The sequence below is a fragment of the Dipodomys merriami genome, unplaced genomic scaffold (genome assembly GCF_024711535.1).
Source record: "Dipodomys merriami isolate MVZ:Mamm:240054 unplaced genomic scaffold, mDipMer1.0.p SCAF_263, whole genome shotgun sequence".
In the NCBI taxonomy this organism is placed as follows: domain Eukaryota; kingdom Metazoa; phylum Chordata; class Mammalia; order Rodentia; family Heteromyidae; genus Dipodomys; species Dipodomys merriami.
The window spans coordinates 623,181-638,986 of NW_027204082.1; the positions used below are offsets into that span (position 1 = coordinate 623,181).

Below are 15,806 nucleotides of genomic sequence, written 5' to 3' on the forward strand. Positions count from 1 at the left end.
GGCTGGCCTTGGATTCAAAATCCTCCTGTTTCCACCTCCCCAACAGCTAGCACTACTGATGTACACCACTATGCTTCTTCTGTATGATGCCATTATTTCTTTTCTTTTCTTTTTTTTTTTTTTTTTGGTCAGTCGTGGGGCTTGAACTCTGGGCTTGGGCACTGTCCCTCAGCTCTTCAGCTCAAGGCTAGTGCTCTACTACTTGAGTCACAGCACTATGTCCGCCTTTTCTGTTTATATGGTATTGAGGAATTGAACCCAGGGCCTCATGCATGAAAGGCAAGCACTCTACCACTAGGCCACATTCCCAGCACCGATGCAATTATTTCTTAATAACAATCATGAAAAAAGAATAGTAGATATCACAAAAGAAATACAGAATGAAATTTTCTAATGAATTTTATAGATATTAGACCCACAAAAATGAGAAAAATAGAAACAACAGTAAATTGAAATGAAAAAAATCTGTTATAATAAATTATGCATATCTGTTATAAAGAATTGGTCTGTTTCTGTGAATTATGAAGTCACATTGGTTTTGTTGTTGTGATTGTTGTTTGTTGTTTTCTTGTGTGAGTCCTGGGGCTTGAACTCAAAGCTTGGACATCAAAGTTAGCACTCTACCACTTGAGCCACAGCACCACTTCCAGCTTTTCCTGAGTAGTTTATTAGAGATAAGAGTCTCGTTTCTTCCTAGGCTGGCTTTGAACTGTGATCCTCATATCTCAGCCACCTGAGTAGCTAGGATTATAGGCAGGAGCCACCAACACTCTACACATTTCTGTTTTTATAATGACTTTACCAAAATTAGTCTTCTTTGAATAGTAAATGTTTAGTGAACAAATAGCCAGTTTGTCCATTTGCCTTTGTGCATAGCTGGATGAAAACTAACTTTTAACTTTTAATTTCAGAGTTTCTCTTACATGGGCAACAGATATACAAGCAATTGAGAGATTTCAATATGATAAGTTTGACAGAGGTTAATAAAGATCTCCTTTAACAGCAAACACTAGTTGTAGTATTTTCTATGCTTTGCTTCTCTAGAACAATTCTGGTTTCTTCTGAATATCTCTATAGTTGAGATCTTTTTCCACCAATATACCTTCATTAGAAAATTCATTAGCTTTAACACAATTAACAAATTAAAAAGAAATCTGATGCTGGTTGCTCATGTCTGTAATCCTGGCTACTTAAGAGGATGAGATCTGAGAATAGCAGTTCAAAGCTAGCCTGAGCAGGAAAGTCTAGGAAACTCATCTCCAATTAATCACCAAAAAGCCAGAAGCAAAGCTATGGTTCAAGTGGCAGCACACCAGGTTTGAACAAAAAAGCTCAGGGACAGTACCCAGGCCAAGTTCAAGGCCCAGAACTGGCACAAAGAGAAAAAAAAAAAAAGAAAGAAACCTGAATTTTAAAAGATATATTCAAAACAGTGAAATACTTTATGTATGAACTAAAATTTATACCTACTACGCATGATATTAAACTTCAAAGATTGCCTACTTCCTTATAATATGCATAATAAACAAACCAAAGCTGTGTTTACATGGAATGATAAAACTGAAGAAACTCAACTTCTGTTTGTTTGTATTTACAATCATCTGCAGTCATTGTTTATTTCCATTTCTTTTTAAACATAGGCTAACTCATTCCACAGGGACTGGGGACATTAACTGTGCCTCTAGTAAACTTGACTGACTTTAGCAACTGAAAGATCCACAATAGATGTATACAACCAAGTCAGTGAATATTGGAGGCCCATGCTATAACTGGGAACTCTCCAAATTAACTTCTGTGGGGAATACAATGTTCTGTAAGATATAATCTATTAGGACAGCACTCCAAAGGCTGAGGCGGGAAAACCACAATTTTAATCCAGCATGAGATATACAATCAACACCTTTTATCATTTTATTATGAAGCTAGATGCCCCTAAATACTAAAATTTCTTTTTATTTAGTTTCCAATGCAGCCTAGCTTTGGTCTTCACTGGTGTACCTGAAATTATTCATGCAGAGGGCATCAAAGACTATTCTGCTTAACTCAAGGGACCCTTCTAACACTACCTTATCTTTTGACACTGCCTGCAAGTCCCTCATTCTCAAAATATTTTCTACCTTTGTCATTCATGACACCATCATTTGTAACTAAAAGTTTACTTGCTTTTCTTCCTAGTTATATGCTAGGAACATGTCTGTTTTGCCTGGCCTAGAGTAAGTCCTTAGCAAGCATCTGTACACCAAGTCCTTCACTGATGGAACCACTACTGAGTAATGCAGTTACACAGAATTTAAATACAGCAAAAGCTTTGGTTAACATGATGTGTGGACCGTGTTGGCTGATGGATGGCAGAGCTGGGGAGAGCAGTCTTGTGACTTTCAGCCCAATAGGCTTTGAAACACACCACCACCTCCATGCTTCATGGCCTACTAATGCTTCCAAAATCTGCACCTAGAGAAAATACTGTTCAGTAATGCATCACCCTCTTCAAAGAAGCAGTCTGTAAAATGTGGAACTATTTTATAAAGATTCATTACTGAAGGAAGATAAACCTGGGTTGATATCTTTATATGTAGATTCATCAAGCCAGTGTTATAATTAACTTGATTTTGGGTATTCTGCTTTTGGGAGGGTTTGGATTAAAGGAGATGTTGTTTGGGTAGCAGAACCTTTCTTTCTCCAGTGCCATGTTTCCTGATGTTATCCTTCTTTTGTTCAGTTTAAACATGCACAAAATCTTCTCAGTGCAACTCCAGTTTCCAGTTTTTCTGCTGCTTAACCTAAGTGGTTTCTTTCTATCACCTTTACTTACTAGTGGGAAAAGAGAAAGACAGATCCTTTAGGATGCAAACATTAGCAGCATAGCAACCTCCATAAATGTTTTGGTAATGTGTTGACCAGACCTATTTTTACAAGTGCCAAAAGTCATCCCTCAATCAAGGGAAGAAAGCATCTATGGTTCAGGATGTTTCTCACGGCTTCTGGACATCTCTGCAGTACTTTCAGTACTTTCAAACTAGCTGTTTGCTGTTCATGGCTGACACTAATCCTGGACTCATTCCTTTGAAGGTCTCTCCCAGTACAGGCTCTAGTTTAAGAAGCTCTAGTTTTAGATGAGCTCTTTATAATCAAATTTCTCATCCAAGAACTGGCTGACATGCCACCAGGGGCTGAGAGCTTGGGGAGTAAGTCTTTCTGCTTTCTGTCTCTCTCTCAGGGTCCCCTACTTATGGGGGCACACTCAGCATCCATAGGCATATATATGTACACATATATATGTACAAAATATAATAATGAATTTAATGATTTGTTATTTTTTTTGAGTGAGGAAATTTAAAATGGATGCTTTTTATTACCCTATCTTATAGTTCATGAAACTATATATATTTATATATATTTTTTCTTCCTATATGATTCAGCAGTGATGGACTGGCTGGGCCCAAGGTCAGGACCATAGGTGGGAATGTGAGTGCCTGGGGTGACTTAGAACACCTAATAGCACTCAGCCTACAACAAATTAGACTGCCAGGACAACTACTTAAGAAAGTCAGGAAGTAGGCTTCCATTGTCAATAGAATTTCTTTCTGAATATTCTATTCCCTTTTGTTCTTTTTTTTTTTTTTTTTTTTTTGGTCATGGGGATTGAACTCAGGGCTTGGCCACTGCCCCTGAGCTTTTTCCGCTCCAGGCTAGGGCTCTTTCACTTTGAGCCACAGTGCCACTTCTGGTTTTCTGAGGGTTTATTGGAGATAGTCTCATGACTTTCCTGCCCTGGCTGGTGTTGAATTAAAATTCTCACATCTCAGCTTCCTGAGTAGCTAGGATTATAAGTGTGAGCCATTGGCACCCTACTTTGTTCTTTTTTTCATTAGCATCAATAAGATGTACAAGAGGATTTCATTTGACATGTCCATATATGCACACAATGTACCTGATCTAACACATCCCCTCTATCCCTGTCCCTCCTATTCTTTATGTTCTGGCTTTAGTGGTATTTTAACAATACTTCAAGTTCAGTATCATACTATCATTATTGTTTCTTGCGATAGTAGTCCCCTGCAAATAGGAGAATCTAAACCTTTTTCATAGAGATGGCCTTCTTTCTTTAACATCTAGGAAAAATTCAGTGTGCAACAAATATATGTGTGTGTGTGTAAATTAATTATAAATGATAGACCATCTGGTACCAAAAAAGCTCTTTTATTCAGTAAGCTAAACTCACATAATTTCATGAAACATATCAAAGAATTGTTTCTATTTTTTTCTTGCCATACATTATACTAAAGGCAATGCCGTCAGCTCTTACACCTGCCTTCGTTTGACCTGTGTTGTCAAATGCTTTGTGAGAAGACATTTAAAATGGTGCCATGTGATGTCAACTTGCATTACATCTTTCCCAAGGAGAAGTGTTCAGTATTCAAACCGTGTGTGTTCTGGCACAATCTATTTAGGTTCAGTTGCACTTCTGAAGGTTTGCAAGTACCATTTCCTTTGGCAGACTGTTCTTTTTTTTTTTTTCAATTTCTCTACTAAAATAACCTTTGAAAGGACACTCTTTATATCCTACAAAGCTGCTTTCATGAAATTCATTATGAAAAATAGCAAATATTTCAGAGAATTGATAGAAATGTTACCAATAAGCTAATATTAAATTTTCACTATTTTCATCAAATATATAGAAAAAAAAATTAAAACTATCACTTATTCATCCAAGGAAAGATTTCTTAATAAAAGTTTTTCAATAATATCACATTGCAATTATAGAAAAGATAATTTATTGATAATTTGTTTTCAGATATCAGCCAGATATTCCTAAGCTTACATAGAGTTCTTTAATTCTATGATAATGATCAATGCCTACTGATAACATCTAATGTCTTCCTGATTTGGTTTCATAAACTATATGACATGGTAATAAAAAGCATCCATTTTAAGTTTCTTTACTTGAATAACTTAAATCATTGATTTATTATTATGTTTTTGTTTGAACATAATTAAGAGAAAGGTTTTATTAAAAGTGTAAGTCTAGACTTTTGATTATTTTGAAGTGAATTCCTGGTTTCCTCTATTCCCAACACCCAATTACAATAATTTCAAGTATAGTCATATAGCATTTATAATTCATCTGATTAGTTACTGCTTTATTTTAAGCTTTGTCCTTTCTGCCATTTTTCTGAAGGCGGTTTCTAGTTGGTTCTGTCAATACCAAGGGCTCTTGAATGATGGTTGCTGGGTAATTTTTACCCAGTAGTTCAACTTCCACTTGCTGTCCCACTTTACTTAGCTCTAGAGGGACATAAGCAAAAGCCAGACTCTTCTGGATACTGTAACTGTAGCTTCCAGATGTTGTGTTGCCAACCACCTGAAAAACAAAACCCAACAATGCTCAGCATCTTCCGATGAAATAATCTAAAATACAGAGTCAATTTGCAATGTGAAAGTTTTAAGAAATTCTGTCTAAAGGCTAATACCAGAGACTTAGCTCACCTTTGGTAAAGGTAAAGGGTGCAAATTTACAAAGTGTGAAAAATAATTCTCAAGAACATATTTTGGTTATTATCCTAATGTTTCTCATTTTAGAATAATCACATTTAGTTTCTTTTTTATGATACTGACCTCAAGGCTTTGTACTTGGTACTCTACCACTTGAACCACTCCTCTTACACTTTTTACTTTAGTTAATTTTTGGAGAGGGTCTAGTGTTTTAGTCTAAGGCTGGGTATTTGTGATCTACCTGCTTACAGCTCCACAGCAGGGATGTCCAGCTCCAACACCTAGTTGCTTAATAAATTACATTATTTTGCCCAGTTTCATATTAAGGAATTCAATAAAAGAAAAAATGATTTCATTTTAAACTTTAAAAAGAAAAACCTCTTTAATCATTAATTTAGTATGAAAATAGAAGAGAGAAATTCAATAAATCCAACTGCAACTTAGTTAACTGTCCCTGCTGAGGTTAGAAAATCTGCCAAAATAGTGCTGAATTAATATATTTATTATTATATCAGTAGTCAAAGTGAAGTCAACATTCTATATCAGAGAATCCCCATAGCATGTATATATTTATATACATATTATTTAACAATTCCTACCAATTATAAGGCATTTAAATGGTAACATTTTAGCTCAGCCACATTAGACACTAGAGGAATGAGTAGAGCATTGGTACCTATTTCCAGGAGCAAATATAACCAGGAAACCAGGGCAAAAAAAACATGAAGGCTAATCACTGAACTAGGATTTCTTTTATACTTTGAAATTGGATGGAATTAAGTTGTTCAAGATGGAGGATAAAACTCTCCAGGATGAGGAAAGAATATTGCTGATGCATAGAGGTAATCAATGTAAAAAACTTTTATGGAATAAATGAATAAACTTGTGCCTTGTCTCTGTTAGTAATGAACTAAAAAAGCAAAAAAAAAAAAAAAAAAAACCCCAAAAACGATCAAAACCACACAGGATGAATTAAGGTAACTTCTATTTGCAGACCAGAGAAAAACACTAAGCAAGAAATCAAAGCCTGGCCAGTCACCAGTAGCTCAGTCTTGTAATTCCTAGCTACCCTACTCAAGAGGCTGAGATCTGGAAAGTCCATGAGACTCTTTTTTTTTTTTTTTCTTTTTTTTTAGGTCCAGTCGTGGGGCCTGAACTCTGGGCCTGGGCGCTGTCCCTCAGTTCATCAGCTCAAGGCTAGCGCTCTACCACTTGAGCCACAGCGCCACTTCCGGCTTTTTTTATTTTGCTTATGTGGTGCTGAGGAATCGAACCCAGGGCCTCATGCATGCAAGGCAAGCGCTCTACTGCTGAGCCACCTTCCCAGCCCTCCATGAGACTTTTATCTGCAACTAACCATCAGAAAACCAGAAGTCCAAAAGTGGCACTATGGCTCAAAGTGACAGAGTTCTAGCCTTGAGCAAAAACAGCACCCAGGCCCCCGAGTTCAAGCTCTACAATAAGAAGAAGGAAGGAAGGAAGGAAAAGAAAGAAAGAAAGGCAGAGAGAGAAAGGGAGGAAGGGAGAGAAGGAGGGAGGAAGGAAGGAAGGAAGGAAGGAAGGAAGGAAGGAAGGAAGGAAGGAAGGAAGGAAGGAAGGGAGGGAGGGAGGAGAGGAAAGAAAGAAAGAAAGGAAGGAAGGAAGGAAGGAAGGAAGGAAGGAAGGGAGGGAGGGAGGGAGGGAGGGAGGGAGGGAGGGAGGGAGGGAGGGAGGGAGGAAGAAAAAGAACAAAGAAAAGAAATCAAAACCATGAGATGAAAACAAAAGCTATATATGACTCCCCCCGCTAAAAAAAAAAAAAAAATTGATATCACAAGCCCAAGAAGATATAAGAGGGTTAGTGGAAATCATATCCAATGGATCAAAGAGAAGGAAAAGCCAAAAAATGCAAAATACTGTCAAGTCAAGGAAGACAAAAAGGCTGAATGTGCTAGACATCCCTTCTCAAAATGGCTTCTCCTGGCCATACAACATTGTGCTGCTCCTCCTCCTCGCCATATATCGCCATATATCGCTATATATCACGTAGGCTGTCAGAGCGGCTGGTGAGAATGCTGTGGGTGAGTCACCTTGGTGAGCGCTCAGCGGCGCACCCACAACAGTCAACACTATAGCACATCTAGTCTTTTAGATCCTAACACATTTGTGGTTTTAAAAGTACTTCTTTATCTCCGTGGTTCCAGTTTTTAATGATCCCTTTGAAACCCCAAATCAGAAGCTTTCTGTGTGATTTCTAAACTAAATAGTGAGAGCTAGTTGATTAAAGGGGGGGGGGGGGGGGAAGAAACTGAAGTGCCTTCATCTGGCATATTATTAATTGCCAGGGTAGAACAGTACTTCCAATTGCTTTTCTCCCTCAGATCCTCGTTAAATGGCAAGGATCTGGGTCAGCAAGGCTGGGGTTTTAGTCTTTGCTCTTTGAAAGACTGTCTTAGCAACTTTTGTTTCACTTCCCAGTCTGTAAAGTGAAGATTGTTTTTGGAGTAGGAGAGTTAACTTGATTTTCTTGGGCAACTTAAGGAAAAGGAAGAGCCCTGAGCGAGTCCCTGGGTGCTGTCTCCTGACTCACTGGCCATGAGCCCACAGTCACTCTTCAGAGAGTTTCTCAGTTCTCCATTACCCAGTCTTCTCATCCCAGCAGTAAAAGGGCTTGCAGTCATTTCTGCACTGAAGAAACAGCTCTCACTCTGTGAGTGGTATTTTATTAAAGCATGCTTTGTTTGTTTGTGTTTTCGAATTTCCTTTCAATTCTACTTTAATTTCTCTCTGAACTAGGGAATTGCAGCCCAAGGTATTTTCACCGTTTGGTACTATCTTTTATCTATTATTACTAAGTCTCCAGAGAGACTGAGTGAAGTAGAATGTGGGTGAAGGCATGGGTAGACCATATTTGGAAGCACTGAGAAAGCTGGATAGGAATAAAGTAAAAAATGTAAAACAAATGAATAATGAAAAGAGAAAGACAGTAAATGTAAAACAAAATCAAAGATGACTAGGGAAAAATACTAATTAAAAGTAGGAAGATCCTCATCTCATCCAGTGGCTTCATTTTATAGATGGCAACACTAAGGCCCAGAGATCAGGGCAGTTAATTAATAGCAGAGATGGCAACAGCAGAAATTATGTGAATTGTAGGAAATTTTGGAGGATGAACAAGATCACACCATATAGCTCAAGCTGACCCAGAGTTCTCAATCCTCCTGCTTCAGCTCCTGAATACTGGAATTATAGACATACACCACCACATTGGAACAGGAGAACAGATATTAAGAAAAGAGGCCTGAACTGGAAATACAGAAGAAAAAGAGGAAGCAAAAGCATGAGGAACCTAGGAACAATTTTACAAAAGAGCAGTCAGTCCAATGCAAGCAGGAAATAGATGTCTACCAATAAATATGACAGAAAGGTAATAGAACATGAGATTTAAGAAAAGGTCTTAAGTTTTCTTCATGGTGTTGAATTGCATCTCCCTGGTTTTCAGATGTATAAGAACTGTGAGTCTATAATTAAATTCTATATATATATATCCCAGTGTGGTGACTCACACCTGTAATTCCAGCTATCTAGGAGGTAGAGATAGGGAGGATCATAATTTGAGGCTAGAATGAGGAAAAAGTAATAAAGCAAAATCAACTAATAAGATAGGTGTGGTGGTACATGTCTGTAATTCCAGCTTTGCAGGAGTCATAGCTCAGGGATTGCAGCCAGAGGCTACTTGCAGCACACATCCCCTTCCAAAGCTACAAGACCTTGTCTGAAAATTAACCAAGCCAAAAAGGATTAGGGATTTGGCTGAAGTGGTAGAGTACCTGCACTGGCAAGCTTAAGGCATTGAGTTGAAACCTCAGTGTCAAAAAAAAGTTTTAATAAAAAATAAAATAGTCTCCAGTTCAGAAAAAGAACAAACTAGAATATTCAGTAAGCCTTAAGGGCGAAAAAGGACAAGAAATTTTAAAAAACCAACTATATTTGAACTGGAAATCAGTTCCATCGATCACTATCAATCTAAACACAAGGAATTAACTCCATCTCTTTGAATCCTAAAGCTTCATGTTTAAAATGGAACGGGTCATTCGTGTCTGCCATGGATATTGTAAAAGTAAATGAGACAGTACATGAAAGCTATCTGGCCTATAAATAGGAACTGACTAGATGACAGTTCTCTGACACATGGTCCATGCATTAGCTCAAGTTCCATTTTTTTCCCCACTGTACTGGGATTTGAATTCAGAGCCTCCAGCCTGCTAGATTTGAAGCTCTACCACTCTCAGCCTCCAGTCCTGTGAGTTTTTGTTTTCTTTTCTTTTGTTTTCTGGTTATTTTCAAGTAGGATCTTGAAAACTTTTTCTGATTAGGCTGTTTTCAAACCTAATCCTACTCTCAGTCTCCTGAGTAGCTAGGATTACAGGCCTGAGCCACTAGCACCAGGCTCACATTGCATTCCTTTAGTTACCCAAAGGTTGTGATGTGATGGCAGTCTTCCCCAGATGGAGGAAATGAAAATAAATATGGAGGTTACAGTGGAGGAGAAAAAAGCCAGTCACAGAATCTGTGTTCTGGCTTATGCAAGCTGATCCTGATCAACAAGGAACAGCTCCTTAGATGAGCCTGGAAGACACTGTGCCCTTCCCACGGTCTCAACTGAGTATCTCACACCAGTAGAAGCAAGGGTATACAAACAGGGTTCACAATAGGAAAAAGTGGAGGATATGAAGTTCCATGGAAAAGTACCTGACTAGCCCTGGTTTTACTGAATACAGAGAATGACATGGAACATTCCATAGCGGGAAGACAGTCATTTCCTTCTTCCTAAAGGATGAAGTGGGGCCCACTTATCATTCTAGGGTTTAACCCTCACAGTCATCAATGCTTTCATTTATAACTTTTTCCTGCTAATATGCTAGTTAATCCTTTCTGAAAGATCCTGAGGAGTGGAATCAGAATGCCAATTTCTTTATAAAATCAACCTTTTACTCAGAGATACAGATGTGGTTAACAAGTAGATCATTTTACCCTTGATTCAGACCTCCCCTGTGGTTCAATACATCTCAGTTTCTTGGATTTATTCTTTCTCTGTGTGAGGGTATATTATACTACACATAACAAAGTATTTCATTGTGACATTTCTACACAATCAGACCCATCTTTCTATTATGTCTTCAGGCCTATTCTTTTAAAATAAAGCATACAGAATCTTTTGTTTTCAAAGACAAGCAGCATATCATTTTCTTTTCAGTAAATTGTTTCTGTTTCTTGAATGTCAGCTCTGATTTTTTTTTAAAAAGTGTTATTCTTTTGATAAGTAAATACATAAATAAACCTTCCAATAAGGAGAGAACAAGGAAGCCTCTAAAAATGCACAGGGAAAGTTCGTGCAGGTAATACAGAGGCCCCTGGCAATGAGTCCTCAGCGCTCACCTTGCCCTTGTACCAGATGCTTTCATTTCCCTCCGGATCCACATCATCTGTCGTCAAGGTGAGGCAGACCAGTCTCCGTTTCAGCCCCTTGGCTTTAATCTGTTTCAGTGCTTGCTTTCCTATGAAGTCTGCTGGCTACAGAAACCCAAGATAATGATGATGAATGAGTGTTCAGATGCTGTGACAAGGTTAGAGATGCAAGCATTTAAATTTGTCTTTGCTATTTTCTCGCCAATTACACATTGAATAAAAATACAGATTGGATCAAATGTCTAGACAAATATTTCTTAGTCTTCAAATGACAGTATCAGCCACATAGTCCTTCAGAATATGTGAGACTTAAGGCAATAACTTGGGGATGACAATTTTACCAGAATCACCTAGGCAGGAAAATATAAGGCATTATACTCTGATGGTAGCTTGGGAACTTGGCCCTTGTCACTTACCGAAAGGTCTGAACAGTGATATGGGTAAAGTACAACTCAATTTTTACCTACTGGCTCTCTACAAGAAAGAAATATACTTTTTTGAGATGCGATGTTAAAAACAATTCCAAAATGCTGCACATGTTTTCCTTCTTCAGAATAATGGTCCCTAGGATATAGACTATGGTTGTTAGTTTATCAGGAAGCATGTGTGGAAACATTCTACATGTGAAGAAGCATCATGCTTGGCCCCATGTGGGTTACAAAATCAGACATGGGTATTTTGAAGGAAGAGCACAGTCTTCAATACTCTGCTTCTCACCCTCCCCCACCCTTTCTTCTATGCAGTATATGACAAGTGACATTCCTATTCCTAATATATTCCTTTGGGTAATCTCAAGATATACCAATTTAACGTGTTATGGAGATAAAACTTGAATCCATTTTGATGGGATTTATAAAATAAATAGAGGGAATTAGGCAAACTCAAAGACTCCCATTCTTAGTAAAATACCTCACAACTGAGTAGCGCGCGCGCACACACACACACACACACACACACACACACACACACACACACACACACACACACACACACACACACACACAAAGTGAGCAAAGACTCCTCAGTGGGGACGCTTCGCAAGAGGGTGTCCAAGAGGGAGTGCTGACCTCTGGTGAGAAGACAGGGTAATCTTCTATAACAGGAGCCAAACAAGCACCTCTTACGTTATGGGGTGAAAAGGGAATTCATAGCACACAGAAAGCATATCTCTGCTGAATGAGATTAGAGATTATAATAAAAACAAAATTCTCAAAATGTTTCTTCTATCCAGACTACTTTCTGTAAAGAAAGAAGAGAGGGTTAGGGAAGAGAGGGGAAAGAAAAGAAGATGGCAAGAGGGCGGAAGGGAGGGGAAATGAAGGGGAAAAGGGAAGAATAAGGAGGGAAGGGAGGAGAGAAGTGGGAGGAGAAGGGAGGGGTGGGAAAGGAAGCATCCATGAGGGAAGGGAAGGATAGCAACAAACTTTAATATCCCCAATTGCCACAAAAGGAAAGGAAGTAATACTTCATGACAAAAATGTCCTCCATCACAAACACTTAGGATCTACACGTTTAGGATCTACTTGAAACATTTAGAACTGACTGCAGGAATGCCCTGTGGCCTCCCAGGGAAGCAGCAGGAGAGGCCCTAACATGCCCTTTGCCAGACATCCCAATTCACTCCTTTACTGATTCCAAGCTTCTAGGATGAGCCATAGCACAGCATAATTTCTATGGCAATTGTAACTTCAAATTGCTGACAGTGGGAAGCTAAAGACAGCCCCATTCACCCAAGTTAAAGTAATGTGTGAAATGAAAGTCCAATTTTCTCTCCTTCCTCAGTGTGACTCAGATGGTGAGAACCATCTATGCAACTTTATTATAAAGCCAGTGCACAAAAACTTTAACAAGATTGAGACCCATGTTACTTAATACAGGAATAATGGGAACACAGAAAGACTTGGATTTACTTGAATTAATATATAGGGAAAATTCATGATAAGAATCCTAACAAAAGTTTGCTATAGATAAAATATGGATATCTAGATACAGAAAGACTGTAGAAAAATGACACACATTGTTACTCTTTTGAAAAGGAGATTTGCTGCAATAGGTAAAATGATGACAAGGTAAAATGCCTTTTAGAGTCTTTGGATACATCTGAGTCAATAACTGCAGTAAAAATATCTTGTGGCAGACTAGTGAAAAAGCATTTAGAACAATTCAAGTGACTAACGCTTTACCTGGTGTGATAGGCAAAGTGCACTGAATCCTACACTGTTCTCACTTCCTGTCATGGGAGTCTAGATCTTCATGACTAAATTATTTCGGTTTTGAGAGTCCTCTAGAAAAGACTTTTCTAGCAATTATTTACTCATTTGTCATTAAGCCTCTACTGTATGCAGTATTTAGAGCTAATAAAACATGATCTTATAGCTTCATAGAGGGGAAATGTAACCCTCTTTCCATCATACAGCAACATGTCAGTACTGAATTAACGTTCTCTCTTCAGTGTTCGAACAAGGCAAAAAACAATTTGAGATGACTGAAAACATGGCAGGCTATGACATATTGATATCATTATTAATCAGCAATAGCAATTGTGAAACACGATTCATGGGTAGTTGTGTTCTAGGATTATAAACATCACAAATGTGTTTCTGGAGTGTGGTGATATCACTTCGCTTCACGTATGTGTTGTAAATTTAATGGGTCTAGGTGTGAAGGGGAGGCACCAAACAATATGATAAAGGAGGCCCCAGAGTGTGGGGCTGCAGTCAACAGTCTTCTAGCAAGTTGCTGGGGTTGAATTTTGAGAGGTGAGTGTGGTTTCATAATGACTTGATCTGCATAATCTTTCCCTAACATGGTTGTTTTTACATTATAATTCAATCTTCAATGCCTCACAGATGGTGCGATGGAGGTCTAAAAGAAGTGAATTAAGTAAATCAAATACAGTCCATCAGCAAATCAGTTAAGAACCAAGATTTTAGAAAGCCTAGCCCTGTTCCTTTCCTCTACTCTGAGTCTCCTCCATCAAGCCACTGAGCCAGGAACACCACTGCAGAGATGGTAGAACTGGGTGTGATAAAGTTTCCAGCAACTGGGGTTCAGGAATGCTACATAAGAGCTACTAGAGCTGATGCCAGGATCAGGATGAGGAATGCTGGAAGAGTATCCCTCTACATTTCCCAGTTCATAGCTGTACTACAGGTTAAGTAAGAGGATGGTAAGAAGGGAGGGGGCAGAACATTGTTCAGAAAAAATTACAGTTGTAAACACAATAAAATATTATTTATAAGTAACATTTACACTTATTAAGTACTTGGCTATGTGTCAGACACTATGTGAAACTCAGCATAGGAGGGAGGGAGGGAGGGAAAGGGGGGAGGAAGGGAGGGAAGAAGGAAGGAAGGAAGGAAGGAGGAAGGATGGGAGGGAGGGAGGGGGGGAGGAAAAGAGAGAGGAAAGAAGAAGTACTCTAAATGACTAATCCCTTGACATTTTATTTTCAGGTGGTCTGAACCTGTTTCAGATGACATTCATTGCATAGTGTTTTTGTACTGTGGGAGGCTAAGGAAGAAAGATTGCAGGTTGGAGGTCAGTCTAGGCAATGGAGCAGACCATGTCTCATAAAAAAAGAAAAGAAAAACAGCTTGAAGTTTAACACTAAGGAAATTCGACATCTCTATCTTTCATGTCTCATAAAAAAAGAAAAGAAAAACAGCTTGAAGTTAAACACTAAGGAAATTCGACATCTCTATCTTCTACCTGTGGATTTAGGAAGAGATCCTGTGAGCAATATTGTCCTCAGACATGAAGAAACAATATGACAACCACTACTACCAAATGCTCAATGAAAGTAAGGACCACAGAGAAGAGCCATCTGCTCCTCCTGACATGATTTCCCTTCCCACACTAACCCTGCTGCTGACAGGGGAAGATATAGCTGGTGAGAGTATTCCACTTTCATTGTTCTTGGCTGGCCTTTCCACGCTGTAGATTTTTACTCTGCCACCAAGTTATTAATTATCAGTGAAAAGAAAATGTGTCTGAAGGTTACTTTGAAAATGAAATTGGTGCTTTCAGAATGGCCCAAGAACAAAAATACGTTTCTTTAATGAGTCATTGCCAAATTAACTATATAAATAGCCGTTCATGTCTTTGAAAAATGTATAAACTTCTGGGGCACTGAGATTATAGTATAAAAATAGCCTCGGCTTGGGTTTTCTTAAGTTATGGGCTTAACAGCAGTGTCTTTAAAGCAGCCAACTCCAATAGGCACTAGACATAGCATCCACGTACATGAAATAGTGAAGAGAAAGTGAATAATACTCATCTATTAAAGGTATGCATATTGCAGGCATGCATTACCTAAAAGCTAATGTAAATGTAATAAATTACATCCGTGTGCTTGGGGTGATTATAAAGATGACAGAGAACTTGCAAGAACATAAAGTCTGATTTGATTTTAGCAGTGGAGGAACTCTGCTACAGGGCTAGGGGAGTAGCTTCTGGAAGCCCAGAGGAAATAAGAGTAAAACAGCTATGGGACTTTTATTTTCCATTTATGTGGATCAAAGCCCTATCTGAAATTTTAAGAAAGTCATCGATTTTATTTCATTTTTAAAACACAAAATCCTTTCAGCAAAAATATAAAAAAATCCAGAGATACAAGACAATCATTGTGACACAGGATACTGTGTCACAAACAACCCCCTCTTAGATACTGAAACATGCTTCTGTGTGTGAGACCTACGTGCAAAGAACCACAGAGAAATCCTACGGAAACCCAGATGCTACAATGGTAGAATGAAACAACTCTGGTCAGTTGTTAGTATCCTGTGCACCTGTGCGTATCTCACAAACATGGAGAAAGGGGTAGAACAAGTTCAGTCCCGGGGAAAAGGACTGATTTAATCTTG

General features: G+C 38.5%; 1 protein-coding gene across 1 annotated transcript in view; it reads right to left on the reverse strand.

The window, feature by feature from the left end:
• Positions 1 to 4,758: 4,758 nt before the first annotated feature.
• The window catches only part of LOC138837134 (dimethylglycine dehydrogenase, mitochondrial), a 63,280-nt gene continuing 52,232 nt past the window's right edge, over positions 4,759 to 15,806 (reverse strand). Inside the window, exons 15-16 of the mRNA XM_070035924.1 lie at positions 10,912 to 11,046; positions 4,759 to 5,362 (exon numbers count right to left, since the gene is read on the reverse strand). Of these exons, the coding sequence (XP_069892025.1) occupies positions 5,147 to 5,362; positions 10,912 to 11,046 (351 nt within the window). The 3' untranslated portion in view covers positions 4,759 to 5,146. The remainder of the gene's footprint in view (positions 5,363 to 10,911; positions 11,047 to 15,806) is intronic.